The sequence below is a fragment of the Ixodes scapularis genome, unplaced genomic scaffold, assembly GCF_016920785.2.
Source record: "Ixodes scapularis isolate PalLabHiFi unplaced genomic scaffold, ASM1692078v2 PGA_scaffold0__279_contigs__length_252992795, whole genome shotgun sequence".
Taxonomy (NCBI): domain Eukaryota; kingdom Metazoa; phylum Arthropoda; class Arachnida; order Ixodida; family Ixodidae; genus Ixodes; species Ixodes scapularis.
This window is the reverse complement of record NW_024609835.1, coordinates 65191456-65208114: the sequence shown is the minus strand read 5'-3', so window position 1 is coordinate 65208114 and position 16659 is coordinate 65191456. Positions and strand designations below refer to the sequence as shown.

General features: G+C 49.4%; 1 protein-coding gene across 1 annotated transcript in view; it reads right to left on the bottom strand.

Moving 5' to 3' along the window:
- LOC120840581 overlaps window positions 1–6593 on the bottom strand; it is a 48271-nt gene extending 41678 nt beyond the window's left edge. Inside the window, exon 1 of the mRNA XM_040211154.3 lies at window positions 6485–6593. Within this exon, the coding sequence (XP_040067088.1) occupies window positions 6485–6520 (36 nt within the window). The 5' untranslated portion in view covers window positions 6521–6593. The remainder of the gene's footprint in view (window positions 1–6484) is intronic.
- Between the last annotated feature and the right edge of the window lie 10066 nt (window positions 6594–16659).

Below are 16659 nucleotides of genomic sequence, written 5' to 3'. Positions count from 1 at the left end.
TTGTCTCTTGCACGGCTATGACGTCTAAGTCCTTTTCAAGAAATATGCGCCTGAGCTGGTACTGCCTCCGTCTAGCTGAAAGCCCTCTTACGTTTAAGGTACCTATGCGTAGACAGGCCGCGTTCGATGCTATACTCTTGAGAGAAAAAAGCCTACAACACTACGCGGGCAGTCTAGCAGCCACTGCTATCGAACGTCGAGGGTGTTCCCGCCTCTACTGAGACAATTGGCTTTCACGGTTACCGGGTGGCGATCGGCTCTGCAACGAATATCGCCCCTTTTTCCCGACGAGAGTCCACTGACGCTCTAGGCGACGAAGTGCCAGTTCGTCCGTGACTGCTGCCATGTCTGCCAATCTTCTCTTCACAGTGGTCGCGTCGTTATCCATGTCGTCGCTAAGAGCTGAAGCCGGCGTCGCTTCGGTGGTCCCATCCCGAGCGTTCTGTTCCGTTTCGTCCGTCTTTTCCATGTCGACTGTATCATCCTTCTGTGGCTGGTCGCTGACCACCGCAGCCCCAGGGGCGCCCACACGTTTTGAATCCTCTGCCGACGGCTTCTTAGCTGTCGTTACCTTCGAGGTAGAGTCTCCTTTGGATCGCGTTGCTCCTCACATTCTTCGCTGGGGTCTGTAGCCCCCGGTGAAGACGTCGACGGCGCCAATCCTGTCGCAAGACGAACAGGAACCGACGGAGCCGCCGCACGCTCCGCTTCGTCCACATCCATCACGTGTTCGCTCGTTTCGTCATCGGCGTTCCGAGCACCCGCGGCCCGGGCGTAGGATCTGACACAATCCTGTCGCTCGCGGCCATACCCGCGGCACTCGCTGCAGCGAGGCGCCTTGCAGTCACGTCGAATGTGACCGGACCTCTTGCACCGCAAGCATTGCGGCGCTCGTCCCGGCACAACAACCAGCACGGCACCACCGGAGACCCGGAGCTGATGCGGCAGGCGTTCCAGCGATGTCCCTTCCTTCAGCGCTAAGCGTGCCACACACGTCGTTGTCTCGACATCTTCGAACCCGTCGATGTGCCACCTTTCACGGGTTATCTCCCGGACTATGCCGTAGTCTCCCAGCGCCTTCTTGAGTGTGTCACTGGGTACTGTTACGTTTCTCCGGGAGAATCGACAAATCCGGAGACCGACGTTTATTTGGCAGCGTTTATTGTTCGGCAGCCGGAACCAAAAGAGCGCAAAGCTTGCCGGCGATGCCGCTTATATCGGCAGCAAGCACCAGAGGTACGCCCCCCTGACTCAGCAGTTCTGCTGCGGCCGCGATAGCGATAAGCGATAACATCGCATCGTAACAACTCCTCCCCATTTTAGGGCGAAACCGCTACTCTCCAGGTTTCAAGCACGTCCTTGGGAATGTTCGACAGACAAACGAACGGCGTAATCCTAGTGCTGCTTGCGCAGAACTTCACAGTCGTTGCTCGAAGAAACCTTCGCAGCGAGTACAGGTTCAGCTTGCGCTGATCCGAAGGGCGGGAAGTCCTGGAGACGCAGGGCCCAACACCGTCTGCGAAACTGGCCAGAAGCGTCGACGCGCGGCCCAACACCGTCACTGCAGTTTTCAGTGTCCTTGACTGGTCGGAAGCGTCGACTGTGCGGTCCGAGAGGGGCAGGAAGGAGCGGTGATGGCGTTCCTTGCGACCATGAGCCAAAGTCGCCAGCGGCCCAGGAGTAGCAGCGGCTGTCACGTGCCGTCGGTGCCAGGACGTCGGGATGTCAACAGAGGTCCGTCGTGCTTCTGAGGGGAATGAGAAGGGCCAACAACAACCAAGCACCACAGAAACTGCGGAGGCACCCGAAACGCCCTTTCCACTCACCGAGAGCACGAATTATTCAAAAGAAATAGCTTACAAAATATGCCCCAAACGCAGCCAGAATTTTTTGAAAATATCGTTCCCGATCTTTCGGGAATAGACAGCTAATGAATGAAATTGAATGGAACTATTTACAAATGTGCAGATGAGACAAAAGAAACAGAAAATCGCACTGTGCGCCGGTTAGAGCGCTCGGCTCAGACAATCTGCGTTCGCATGAAGCTTTCCTTTTTTATGTCGAACCAAGAAAGAATATTCCTGGAGGGTCAAGCTCCAGCGTAACAAGCGACCGTTTTTGGGGGACAGCTGCTGAAGCCATGTGAGCGGTCTATGATCTGTAATTAAAATAAACTCCGAACCATAGAGATAGCAGCGAAGCTTTTCTACAGCCCATACGAGACAAGCGCATTCTTTTTCGATGGTACTGTAGGCTTGCTCCCTTGAAGTTAGCTTCCTGCTGGCAAACAAAACGGGGTGCTCTTCCCCTTCATTTTCTTGGCTTAGAACGACGCCGAGTCCTTTTTCGCTGGCGTCGCACTGCACTAAGAAGGGTCTTGTGTAGTCAGGGCTGACTAATACGGGCTGAGTCGCCAAGGCTAACTTAAGAGCCTCAAACGCATGTATCTTGCGATCGTCCCATTTGATCTTAGTGGGCTTGGTTTTCTTGAGCGCATCCGTGAGGGGACTCGCCTTTTCAGAGAACTGGGGAATGTACTGGTGGTAGTAATTCACCAGTCCGATAAAGGACATCAAATCTTTTTTTGTTTGTGGCAAGGGAAACTCTTTAATGGCCTGAACCTTGAGTTCTTGTGGACGTCTCATTCCTTGACCGACTACGTGTCCGAGATACGATACTTCGCCTCGGCCAAACTTACACTTTTTCGCCTTGACTGTAAGTCCTGCGTCTTGCAGGCGCGAGAACACCTGTTCTAGCTGCTGAACGTGCTCTCTCCACGTGTCCGAAAATATAGCGACGTCGTCTAGGTACGGCAACGCAAAAGACTCGGTTCCGACCAGTACCAGATTCATCAGTCTCGAAAACGCATAGGGTGCGTTTTTCAGTCCACAGCTCAGGACAAGCGGCTTAAAAACACCAAACGGGGTCATGAAGGCGGCAAGGTTACTGGCGTTCGCGGTAAGTGGCACTTGCCAGTAACCTCTAACGAGGTCGATGGTTGAGATGAACTTGGCTTTGCTTACTTTCTCAAGGCAAGTTTCGATATTAGGGATTGGGTAGACTTTTGTTACCGTTACCGCGTTTAACTTTCGGTAGTCCACACAGGGACGAGGTTCTTTTCCTGGAGTCTCTACCAGAATCATAGGAGACACGAAGTCGCTCTCGCACCGCTCAATCAACCCTAGCTCTAGCATTTGATCTACGGACTCCTTTAATAGCTTTTCTTGGCGGGGGGAAAAGCGATAGGCCTTACACTGAATATTTGACCGAGTCCTCACTTCGATGTCATGTTCGACTAGACTCGTTCTTCCGGGAATAGTTGAAAACAATTTTTGGTATTTGCCAATTAATGCCGTAAGATCCGAAAACTGGTTTTGGGTGAGCGTCTTATCGACTGCGGCCTCTACGACTTCGGCGATTGTCAGGATCCCGTCGGTTTTTCCCAGCTCAGGAATCCGTGTAGGAACTTCCTCTGGTTGGTTTAGTGCAATGCTGATTACTTGCACCCTTTCCACGTACGGCTTCATGAGGTTGCAATGGTATATGCGGACCTCTTTTCTGCGACCTGGCAGTTTTACCACGTAATTTGTCTCTGATAGCCTCTGCTGGACCGTTGCTGGTCCTTCCCATTGCAATTCCAACTTATGAGCCTTAGAAGAACTCAAAAGTAAGACTTGGTCACCCACCTTAAACGTTCGGAGGCGGCTGTTTTTGTCATAGTAGGTTTTACCTCGCGACCGCGCTTTTCCCAGGTTAGCCTCAACTAGCTCACGCGTTTTGTGGAGACGGTTTAGTAAGGAAAGCACATACTCCACCACTGTTGGGTTCTCGGCTTCACCCTCCCAGCCCTCGCGCAGCAACCGCAAAGGTGAACGCAAATTGCGTCCATAGACCAGTTCCGCTGGCGTGAAACCAGTGGACTCGTGAGCAACGGTTCGCAACGCGAAAAGCATAGCGGGCAATGCCAAGTCCCACTCTTTTTTCTGTTCGTGACAGAGGGCCCTGAGAATGCGCTTCATTACCGAGTGCGCTCTCTCTACGCTCAGTTACTTTGCGGGTGGCTTACAGAACTGTGAACAATCTTAATGCCACACCTCTCGAAAAAGCTGGTTGTTAGAGCACTGGTAAAAACGCTACCCAGATCACATTGAATTTCACTAGGAAACCCGATCCGAGAAAAGACCGAGAGCAAGTTATCTACTACTTCGACCGATGTCTGCTCTTTCATTGGAACGGCTTCTGGGAACTTGCTGGCTGGGCATAATATCGTTAGAAGGTACCTAAAACCCGTCTTAGTTATAGGTAGGGGTCCTACGACGTCTATCACTAGCCTTTTGAAAGGTTCCGTGATTATGGGCACTAGTGTGAGAGGCGCCTTTCGGCGCTCGTTTGGTCGTCCTGTTCTTTGGCAGGTGTCGCAAGAACGGACGAATTGCTCAGCCTCCTTAAAGCAGCCCGGCCAATAATATTCTGCCAAAAGCCTGCACTTGGTCTTTGTGATTCCTAGGTGTCCCGACCACCCTTCTCCGTGAGCAAGCTCGAGTAATGCAATTCTATACTTGGATGGAACGACAATCTGATCTACCTCGTTCCCCGATTTGTCCTTGAAACTACGGTAAAGAATGCCGTTGCTCATAAAGAAGGAGATGTTCGGCTTGATTTCTTTTCCCACGCTATCACGACACTTTGAAAGACTCGGGTCGGATGACGGTTCGGCGATAAGCGTAAGCTTATCTACACCGGCTAGCGCACGAAAATTGCTGCTCTCCGGCGAAACCAGCGTGGTCATGTCAGCTCCTTCGTTCGGCTCTTCATCGGGCCCGCTGCTGGTTTTACCAGTCGTCGCGCTCGCTTCCGTCTGAAGTGTTTCCGGCACTGCACTAGTTGTCATTGAGCGCGTGACGACTAGAACAGGATTCATGTCAAGCGGTATACCCGACTCGCTCAATTGCCTTGCAGTTCTGTTTGACAGTATGTACGGACAGTTTGGAAGCACTCCGTCAGAAACAGCTGCTTCCGTTTCCACTACTCCGAAAGGTCCGTTTAGTTTTACCTTAGCTACGGGCAGACTAACTGCCCGATTTTCCAAGGCCTGACGGATCCACACACAGTCGCCTGTAAAATGTTCTTGCTCCACTAGCGAAGAGTGTACTAGATCATACGTGGCGCCGGTATCTCGTAAACCTTTGCAGAATTTACCATTTACTTTCATGTCGTACAGATACGGCCTGAGTAGGTCCTCCGCTTCTCCCAGACACAAGTTAACGGGAGCAACTTTAGGGACGCGGGAACCAGAAGCGACATGACCAGGCTGTTTACACCTGTAGCACACTATTGGTTTACGCTCCTCGAACGCCTTCATTTTACGTTTCTTTTCGTCTGAATCAGACACTCCCTTTGTCGGTACTTCACTCTCTTTGCCCTTTTCGGCGTCTTTCTTCACGAACGTGCGAGGTCCGCATCGTTCGTAGAAACGCTTTGAGCTACGGTTTTCTTCAACAACTTTCTTCCCGTGCCTAGAGCAGTACTCATCCGCGTAATCTGCAGCTTTTTGCACCGTTTCTACTTCCGGTCTATCCTGAATCCACTCCTTTAGACCTGTCGGAATACAGGAGAGAAACTGCTCTAGTGCTATCTGCTCCAGCACCTTTTCACGATCCTCGTAAGAGTTGACACCACGGAGCCAACTTTCCAGAAAGCCTTTAAGCTTATAAACGAACTCCGCGTAACTTTCATCCGGTCCTTTCCTCGTCTCTCGAAATTTCTGTCGAAAAGCTTCAGGCCACAACCTGAACTTCCTAAGCAGGCAAGACTTTACGGACGCGTAGTCATCGGCTGCTGTAGGATCTAGTCGGGCCAAAACGTCGGCCACCTCCGCTGGCAGTAAACTCAAGAGCCTTTGAGGCCAGCTCGACTCTACAAGACCCATCTTAACGCAAACCCGTTCGAAATTTACTAAATAGAGACCCATGTCTCCGCCGACGCGAAAAGGTTGCAAAAGGGCTCGCATGTCAAACTTTTTCGAGCTGTTATCCACCACAATGGCCTCACCAGCGTCAAAGTTACGTTGAAGCATTTCTAGCTCAAGTTTTTCTCGAGCAACGCGAAGCCCCTCTTGAGCCGCGTGAAGCTCCTCTTGAGCGGCACGTTGGGCGGCGCGAAGTTCCGCTTCCCTTCGTCTCTTCTGCACCTCGCTCCAACACTCGGAAATTTCGTCGGCGCCCGCGCCACAATCTTCAATGGCCTTGATAATCTCGGGCTTTCTCATGGCCTTGACCACTTTAACACCCAGCTCTTCCGCTAAGAGCATTAAATCGGGCTTCACAATCGCCGCGAGATTTATCGGATCCATGTTCAGAAATTTCCAAAAAAGTTTGGCTACTTTTGCCCAGCGCCCGTATCAACCGTTTGGCGACACCACAGAACTAACTGCCTTAAACACTTAAGCTGCTCGGTGAACGGAAAGGAAGCCTCAGGCACTCACCGACAGCACCCATGGAACCCGGCGTCGTCGATCCATCCCACCGCTGCCACCAGCTGTTACGTTTCTCCGGGAGAATCGACGAATCCGGAGACCGACGTTTATTTGGCAGCGTTTATTGTTCGGCAGCCGGAACCAAAAGAGCGCAAAGCTTGCCGGCGATGCCGCTTATATCGGCAGCAAGCACCAGAGGTACGCCCCCCTGACTCAGCAGTTCTGCTGCGGCCGCGACAGCGATAAGCGATAACATCGCATCGTAACAGTACGTCGAGCGGCACCCAATGAAACTTCATGCGTACCTCTCGCCGCTCAGGATGGATCGGCACACACCAACCGCCCTTCACCTGGAACTTGCCGGGCTTCAACAGCTGGTCCTTAGCAGCGGTTGACTTGAGACGAACAGTCCAGACGTGTCCCATCTGGAACACCCCCATTCCAGCAACCTCCTTGAGAATGCCGAGCTGCCGCAGAGGTTCCTTAAAGGGATACTGAAGCGAAACTTGAAATACACCTATTATGGTCAGAAATAGGTTCAATATGATCAATGATATTCATAAATCATAATCGCGCGTTTGTATTTTGAACGGATGGCTATATTTTTCACCCTAATGGGCCCGATTGGGCGCGCGCTCAAAAATCGGCCATCGGAGTGCGCGATACGTCTTGGGATATTGGGCGCATTCGTGACGTCACTTGTGCCAGACGGGAAAGGCTACGGCGTGAATGTTGTGGTTACGAGCGTTGTCACTTGGTGGCGCGTCGACGGCAGAATATAGTAGGCCTAGCAGCAACATCGACTCGGCGCACCGTTGCTCCGGCGGTCCTTGGCCAAGACCGTCTGTCCATGACCGGCTGGCCTGCTGAATGGAATATGCTCGCGCGACCCTTGTGGACCCTTACCGGATGAGTAGTTTTATCCCTGAACTAAATTTCAGAGGTAAATATTTTCCCCTTGTCATCTCGATCTCCTTGTTTTCCGAGAACGCGGTGACGAACGCTGTCGTCGAAAAGGGACTTTCATTGATTCTATCTCCTTGTTTTGTGTGATATAGAGCTCAAATAAACGCCATACGGATTACCTTCGCAACTCGGTATGTACACTCTGTTATTAGTATGCCATTTTTATTCTGACTCGACGCTACGTCACTGTAGCTACGCGATGTCAGTCTAAGCTTTCTTTGCCGAGTGTCATGTCAGTATCGAGTTGCAATCGTAAAAGATCGGTCCAGAAGCGCTTACCGAAACGCGGTCTAACAGAGCAAATCCAGCACTTCGATCAAACGCGCGCGTCCGCTCCGAGTGCGAGCAGGTATTTGCGTGGCTCTTGCTGACACCCTCGTACTTCAAACATATCCTTTTTAACGTCGGCTCGCAGCTCGCGACTCGTAGCAACTAATACCGGCCGTGCCAGAAGCACGCTCGGGTCGTGTCGTGCAAAGAGCCGCAACGAGAACGAGCTCACTGTGGCCAACTACGCTTTGGCTTTCTCCGCCAAGGCTTTGCAAACGCGTTCAGGCCTAGGCGAATTCTGCCGGCATGCCGTATTGCCGCAGAACGGCGCTGCTATTATGGCACAAGTGATGTCACGAGAACTTCCCCCCCCATCCACCAGATGAGAATTTGAAATCGTTTAATTATGTTTAAAATTAGTACTCCTGTGTTTTACAGAGCAATATTTATATTTCCGAGGTGGTGCCTGTCCCTAGCCCATATTTATGCAACAAGATCGGCGCTAAAATTTCGTTTCACTACCCCTTTAAAATCCTCGATTCGGTATGGTCTTGCTCCAATATCGGCATGCAGAAAGACCGTGCGTTTCAGCGGGTCGCTAGCTGGCAGCGTGGGTAGCAGGAAACGATAATCAGCGGGCAAATCAACAACCTTATCACCGCGGCAAGGGATTGCCGCTTGCTCAGCTCCGACGGAGCCCATGACTCTGCGACCGTTTGCCACGGCAGCCGGACAAAGAATCTCCTCCCACTCAAGGCCACTTCCGGTAATCGCGCATACACAGCGCTCCTCAAGCCGGATGGCGACAACTGAAGGTGTAAAACAAAAACAAACAAAAAACAGGGTTGAAAAGAATCGCAATTAACTAAATTGAGTGTGTTAATGTTAATATTTTTAGAAAAAATAGTAAGCTAGGTAATAATAATAAACCAATATGGAAAGAAAAAATCGAGCAGTTACCGTTAGCTTTAAAAAGTTCATTGCCCTAACCGAAGCGATGTTTTTAAACGTCGCCGGTCGCACTGATCTCAATGACAATTGCTGGATCGCGCTTGCCGCTCCCGCAAGTGAAGCCACCGGGCCTCACTCGCTTGGGATACGATTTGCCACTTTTGCTAGCCTTTGCTGCGGTTTTCCAGCGTGCTGACGACACGTTTTCTACTCGTTCGTCGTCATTCGCCGAAGAAGTTTTTTGAAGACTCTGTTTATTGTTGAGACTCGCCGTTGTGAACACGTGGAAAAGTTTACGAAAGTGCAGTGTCGCAGGAAAAAGGCACAACGCGTCGAAAGGAAGGGCTGGCGGCGTGTTCAAAGCATCCTTGGCACGCCGAAGCGCCGTGTCTCTGTGCCTTCGCACGCTTGGATACCGACCAAGAACCGACGCCGTGTGAATGTGTTTAGCGAGTGCAATGTGCGTGAAGCCGTATCAAAAGGTACAACTCGTCGAAAACGTGTCGCCGGTGTCGCGGCGTGATCAAAGCTTCCTTGGCACGCCGAGTGATGCATCTTTGTGCCTTCGCACGCTTGGATACCGGTCAAGAATTGACGCCGCGCCAAAGTTCTGAACGTGTGTCGCGCGTAGATGCCTTTAGATCATTTATATATATCGGCCACGGAGTTCTGGATCGTCCAGCTGTTCCGGTGAGTTGCTGTCAATAAAAGGGGGAGATCTGTACCTGTTCTTATGTACTATATTAACCATGGCTATGTCCCAAATCTACTCTAATAGATTCCGTGGGAGCACGAATAGGGCAACGTTGTGGAGCCAGGGGGGTTTTCGAAAGCAAGAGTACAAGACGGCGAGTATGAAAATCTTTGAAGCGCGGCCAATATGGTCGTGTGCAATCCGTTGACCAATTACAATTAGGCGAGCCGCGCTCAAACGTCAAGTGCAATTAAGTAGGTTGATAATAAGCCAGCACTGATCAGTGATGAGGAGCTGTTGTGCACGGTATTGTGTAAATCGTCTAAGGACGAAAAAAAGACGTACCTTCTCCCCATCTTCCGTCGCTAGTGGACGCTGGATTAAGCTCGTTCCTAAACCGCGAGAGGAAAAGACGCTGATCCAGAGGCACGAACAGCTTCACGCACATTGCACTCGCTGAACACATACACACGGCGTCGGTTCTTGGTCGGTATCCAAGCGTGCGAAGGCACAGAGGCACGGCACTTCGGCGTGCCAAGGAACCTTTGAACACGCCGCCAGCCCTTCCTTTCGACGCATTGTGCCTTTTTCCTGCGACACTGCACTTTCGTAAAATTTTCCACGTGTTCACAACGGCAAGTCTCAACAATACACAGAGTCTTCAAAAAACTTCTTCGGCGAATGACGACGAACGAGTAGAAAACGTGTCGTCAGCACGCTGGAAAACCGCAGCAAAGGCTAGCAAAAACGGCAAATCGTATCCCAAGCGAGTGAAGCCCGGTGGCTTCACTTGCGCTGCAGCGAACAAGCGGGGAAGCGCGATCCAGCAATTGTCATAGAGATCAGTGGCCGGTCGCGTTGACGGCGTTGTCGGTGGTGCTGTTCTGCGAATTTCTCTTTCCTAGTGCACTTCCCTTTCGGTTGGAGCCTCGCTTGGCGTTTTAATAACACGTGAGTTACCGAATCACGCTATGGATGTGTTCTAAATGGGCCTGCTCAGGCAAGAAGCCAGAAAGCCGGGGATTCGCTTCGCCGTTCGAGATTCCGGGATTCCGCTTCAAGTTCGTTGCTGGTGAGTGCAAACATTTTAAAGTGCTCGTGCTGTCCTTCGCGTCAGGCCATGGCACGATCGTCTTTTCTCCAACGCAGTGTATGTGACTCGGTTAATTTCTTAGTCGTATGTGCGTCGGACGTGACTTGTAAAACGGTCGAACGTAATGAATTGCTTATTTACGCGCAACCTCCACGTATCGAAGCTTTCACACCACTTTACCCGGAAATATATAAATATTGTGGCAAATGACGCGGATCAGGAGCGAACCTGGGGTTTGCTAATCTATAAAACCATAAAAGAAAAGTTGGCATCATAGTATAAGATATAAAAAACAAAACAAAAATAACACGCAACATTATAAAAAGTGAATTTACCAGTTGTTATATATTTGCAAACAGGCTAAGCAAGTTGACTGGGTACATTGAACATAATTCTGAATTAACTAGTCAGATGGATGTCCCTTGAAGGGAATTAACGGTAAGGCACCTCTAAAAAAAGTATTGCTCAAACATGCCAATTTCCTGGACTCACACCTGTCTTCTCTCTCTCCTCAGGATACCCTGTGGGTATGGTAGCATCTGGCACCTGTCGTTCAGCATGCATCAAGACCCCCCCCCCCCCCCCCCCCCTCCCCCCGTCCAAGCTCGAGGCATAATTTATCTCCGCTTGGCACATCATGCTGTAAGACCCCTAGTACTTATCTAATTTAGAAGTATAAGCAGGGACGGATCCAAGGGGGAGATCTAAGGGGGGGCGACATGGGCGGCCGCCCCCCCAAACAAAGTAGATTTCCCCTCCCCCTTCCCGGAGGGCAATTTGACATGGCTGGACCCCCGGTGCACACAAAAGAAGGGGAGAATAGTGTCCTTACAAATTTTCTGCCCCCCCCCCCCTCCCCCCCCCCCCCCCCCAAATGGAGTTCTGTATCTGCCCCTGAGTATAAGGTCTGTCTCACTTCGTCCATTCACTCTATGCTGTTACTTCTTGTTCCAGTACGATGGCTCCTCGGAGAATCACAGAGAATACCACGAGAGCGACAAACGTGTGGAGGCAAGCTGCAAGGGCCGGACACCAGAGACAAGGACCATCGGTAACCAGGGGGATGAAGTGAGAAAACTCAAGAGGCAGCTCATCATCTGGGCCACAAGAAGAAAATCGGAGACCGTACGTTGGGAAATTTGTCGACCCTTGTCCTTGGGTGGCATGAGCATTTTCTGGTCATATTCGTACGTGAAGGGAGCTATTACTGGGACTAGGTTGACTCATGCTTCTGCAGCTTAAAGGGCGTTGCCAAAGCTATGGCACCAACGAGACAACAGGAACATTTGGCTGAGGGACGGGACATATTGTGGGAGTATACTCTTCCTACGGAGAGCTCTCACAAAACTTACTTCGTTGCTCTCATTAGCTCCATAGGGCGGCAGTGTTTTTTCTTTGTAAAATTAGGCTGAAACAGATTATAGCTGTAATGTGGCCACCGAAATTGACATTGCGGCATAACATTTCTCATGAGGGTACTGGCATCTATTCTATGATCTCTTATGCAATTATGAATGTCACAGCCACAAGTGATCACTTGACAATATGCAACTCATTATATGACAAAGTGCGTAAATGGTTGCCTAAGTGCAGTTCTGCATATCTGGGAAAGAACAGTGGCTGGGAGGGCTCTATAGCTCTTCCTCATCACGATCTGTCTTGGGGAGGGCTGTCTTGAAAACCCCTTTCAAGTCATTAGTCTGGAAGGAAGTTTCTAGGATACCGCTGAAGCATAGTAGTTTCCGGCATCTATGAGACACTTGAGAAGGAAAACCTTATGCAGTTGCAAGCTGCGAACCAGGTTGCAAACTGTGAGGACGACTAAGGTCAAATCCTGCTTTGTATGAGTGGTCTCAGCATTGGGCATGCAAGCTGTGGAGCAGTTCTGGCAATTGGAACTTCAAGCTCCTGAATACTGGAACTGTTCCCATCAGCACAACAACCACAGTTGGTTGTCGTGCCGGTAGACCTCGTTCTGAAGTCACCGGAAGAAAACAACAATAACCAGTTGCTGCCATCATGTTGTGTTAGCCAGTGGTCAAGAACAAGATTTTTTCTCTTGAGCTTGGACAAAGTGTCCTTCAATTAGTTTTCTCAAAGCCCCTTTGACACGCAATGGCACACATAACCTAGCTCAGTGGACACCCTACCTGTTAGTAGTGTTTCTAGTTTGTGCTAAATCACGAAAAGACCCCTTGAAGAATAAGGTAGTGCTGTGAAAAAGTAAATTTTAGTTCCTCATTCCGGAGATTCCCATCTGTTGGAGTTTGGATAGAAGCAAGCTGCGTTCTGCGCTGTTAAAAGCCTTTCTGAAGTCTAACTGGACGATCTCTCGCGGAGTTCGGTTGTCGAGGCTGGTGCTGAGTGCATGGGTGAAAGCTGCAAGGGCTGATTCGCAGCTCCTGGCGGGCGGAAACCGTATTGGTGGGGGCTCCATTGTTTGGCAAACGATGGAGGTTATGGAGATTGGTCAGTATGAGTGGATGTTAGACTTGAGGGGGCACCCTGTCCCTTTTTGAGAGGCGTTACTAACGCAACTTTCCAGGATTTAGGAACAGCTGTGAGAGAGAAAATTGTTCAGTAGGCGAGTGAGGATGGGGGAGATACGGCCAGCGCAGGATTTAAGCAATGCAGGGTTGAAGCTGTCTGGTCCAGGGCGTTGAGAGGAGTTGACATTGGCAAGGGCTTTGTAGGTTTAACTTTGAAGAATGAGTATGGAAGAGAGTGTGGTTGCTGGTGTGGCCTTGACTGGCAGAGTTGTGGGTTGGGTGGGACAAAGGTTAGGTGTGGTAGGGTCAAGTAATGATGCAGCCTGAGAAAAGTGGTAAGAGAAGAGCTCTGCTATGTCGTCAAGATTAGAATAGGGCCTGCCGTGATGTGTGAAGACCGGCGCGTGGAACATTTTTTTTTTTTATAGTGAAAACATGCCCAAGAGTTTGGGCTGGCAGGTTGCTTTTGCTTCTAGCTGCTGTAGGTAATCGTTATGGGAGATATGGATGAGATGCTTGACTTCGGTACATGCCTGGTGGGCTTGGTTAAGATGAGTGGGATTTAGAAGAGCTTTTTTGAATAGTCAGTGTTTACGTCTGATTAAGTCTGCAATCTCTTTTGTCATCCATGGAAGACTGCCGTGCCTCCTGTTGATCCTTAGGGTGAACACATTTGTGTTGAATTGCTGATATGTTGAGTGAGAGGTCGTCGGCTTCGTCAGCCGATGGGTGATCAAACACGATGAACCAGGCAGGGAGCGAGGCGGATGAGCTGATTGAGATGAGGGGAATCGCTTTTTTTTTAGAACTGCTGGAACTTCTTGGCTTGATGACCTCGCTTAGGGGCTGAGCAATGGATATTGGCGTGGCGAGCACTGCAATCACTGCCTGGTAGGCTGGATTGCAGTAAAGAGAATTGTGCGAGATGGATTAATTCCCTATTAATTCCAGCCATGTCTCGCACACAGTATTGTATTGTATTCGGGAAAGATTACTTCAGCGCTTTAAAGTCGGGAAGGTTGTTCTTTAGGAAGCAAACGCTGGGAAACCAAACGTGATTGGAGTCTGTAGACTCCGATCGCACACTTTTCACACGACAACTATGCCAAATGCAGAGTTGTCGTGCGAACGGTGAACGCTGTTGATGTCGCTCGCCGGAGGCGGGTCGGAGAACTATTTGGTAGAGATGATGGTGGCGTACGCAAGGGCTCCATGCTGCTTAGGGGATGGAAAGAGGTCATCGGCCAGGGGTGGGAGCTGGCACGCCGCACAGAGCTACTCAGTTGATAATGAGGAGAGGTGCCCCGCTCCAAAAACCCGCAGACCCATGGGGTTATGAAACCGTGTGGGTGCCACAGAAATTGTGTGGGTGCTCGGGTCCCTATGGGTCCCCGCACAGTTTGTTTGGGTGTGCGGGTCCCCACAGAGTGTGTGGGTGTATAGGTCCCCATGGGTCCCCGCACAGTCTGTGTGGGTCTACGGGAGCTGTGTGGGTCCTGCAGAGATCCTATAGGAGCTGTGTAGGACCAAAGTCCCGTGGGAGCCGTGTGGGTAACCCATAGGGTTTCATAACCCCATGCTCTGTGGGCAATCTCTGTGGGAACCTGTGGGGGAATGCATGCTTGACACCGTATTTCACTGCAGACCATTGCCAAGAACCGGCTGGTTCTATTTTTATTTACCGACTGGCTCTTCATTTCTCCTGCTTTCGCCGGTCGGTCATTTTTTCTCCCAGTATGTGGTTTACTTTTGCTGTCCTCGACATTACAGCAATGACATCTGCATGGTGCTTTTGGCCACGGAGCTTCATCATTAGGCATTCTGAAAAATATGCAATGACAAAATATTTAAAGGAGCGCAATTTGTAGACGTAAGGCTTGAACTAATGTTCATTAAAATCACATGCCACATCACTTTCATGAACAGTTTCATTTGGAATAGCCTTTAATAATGACGCACTTGAAGAATGCAATTTCAACATGCCCTATAAAATCAATAATTAAAAAGTTACTTAACAAATCTGGGTTAATTGGTCAACATATTGTGACGGTTATCCCCTTATCTATGTCCGCCGAGCCCCACAAATCTCTCGCCCTCTTTTTTTAAATTACGTTCAAACTAAAATGGTACATTCTGTATGATGCTGAACCCGATTATATCGAACTTTGTATGAAACTTTGTGAACAGACTAGTAGCTGCTATAAAAATGCATAGCGAAAAATGCGGTTACGTCGAAGGAAAATTGCAGCGTCTTCCGATAGATAGAACTGCCAAGAGCGCCGTTTAGCTTTGCAAGCTGGCTTTCCCCCAGCACGGGGACGCATTCGGGGAAAGCCAGCTTGTAGAAAAAGCTTGCCTTTTTTGGGCGGGAGGGAGGGAGGGGGGCAACCGCGTCGGCCCCTTGGAAGTGGGGAGAGGATGATCCGGTGAGATCTTGAAAAACGAAGAAGCGGCCACTGAATAGCCATGTGGAGTGTCCCTTATGACGTACAGACGCTCCTTCGAGAGTAAACAACTTTTCTAAATATGTCGTGTTTGTTTGTTGTCAGATTCATTCAAACTTTCATGTAGAATTACCCGCTATATCGAACTGGTAGACAGTCTTTTGCGAGTTCGACATAAGTGGGTTTGACTCTATAGCAATTCGTAATCATCGCCATTTGAAAGCTTTTTATGTCCAGTTCCTGGTTTTGACAAGTATTGGGCTTATGAAAGATACCGTCACAATGTCACCGTTTTCCACCATCAAAAACCCTAGAAAAAAGTGCTGGTTATACCCTTAATGTAATTTTTTTACACTTATGCCTGACTGCACGGGCCGCTAGCAAACGCCAAGCAGGCCGCGTGTTTGAGACACAACATATGGTCCCCCTCTCCTATCTAATGTTTGAGCAAGCCAAGATAAAACCATTAAAAAAGAAGTACAATGCTGATGCAGAATTCAGTTTAGAGAAAGTGATTAAGAGTGTTCAAACATCCTACCAGTCATTGAGAGTACTAATATACATCACATATTACAACCCTGCTTTTATTTGCCACTGCATGACAAGTACTTTGAGCTACTGTAATTTTAAACAATACCTACTGGGAGTTAACAATGTTCCATGGGCACATTGAAGTGACCAGATAAATGGGCATATTTCGCTGATATATTACAAGAGAATGCCTGAAAGCGGTGGTTTTAATATTTCAAAGATAAGGACATAAACCCCCTTGCGTCAAAAAGAAGAGAATTGTTGCAAATTGCAACAATTCTCTCCACGAAAAAAAAATTTCGTAGAGCTTTTTTTTTTTTCTTTTTTTTTTGTGAAGACATCAGTTTATTCAGGGTCACTATAGCATGTACTGCAACTGCAAATGATTGTAATAAAAAGGAAATGCCCTACACATTGCTTACTTCATATAGCCGAAATAAAGGCCAGTGGCACAAAAAAAAAAATATAAATCTGGTGTTGGCACGCAAAAAATAAAAAAATATAGCTTTTGTGTTTTACCGAGGTTACCTAATCTTCCTATAATTTTACTGAAAGCTTCCACCATTATGTCACAGCTGTGTGCTCAATCCTATCAGTTTTATGCGGTCCATCCAAAGATCACCGAAACATTGTGAACTCCCAGTATAATACCAACTAGCTGCCGAGATACTGCCTTGATTGAGAAGATTTTTCAAACAACTGCTTAGGTTACGCTTACGTGAGATAGTTTGCACTCGCCTCTTAGG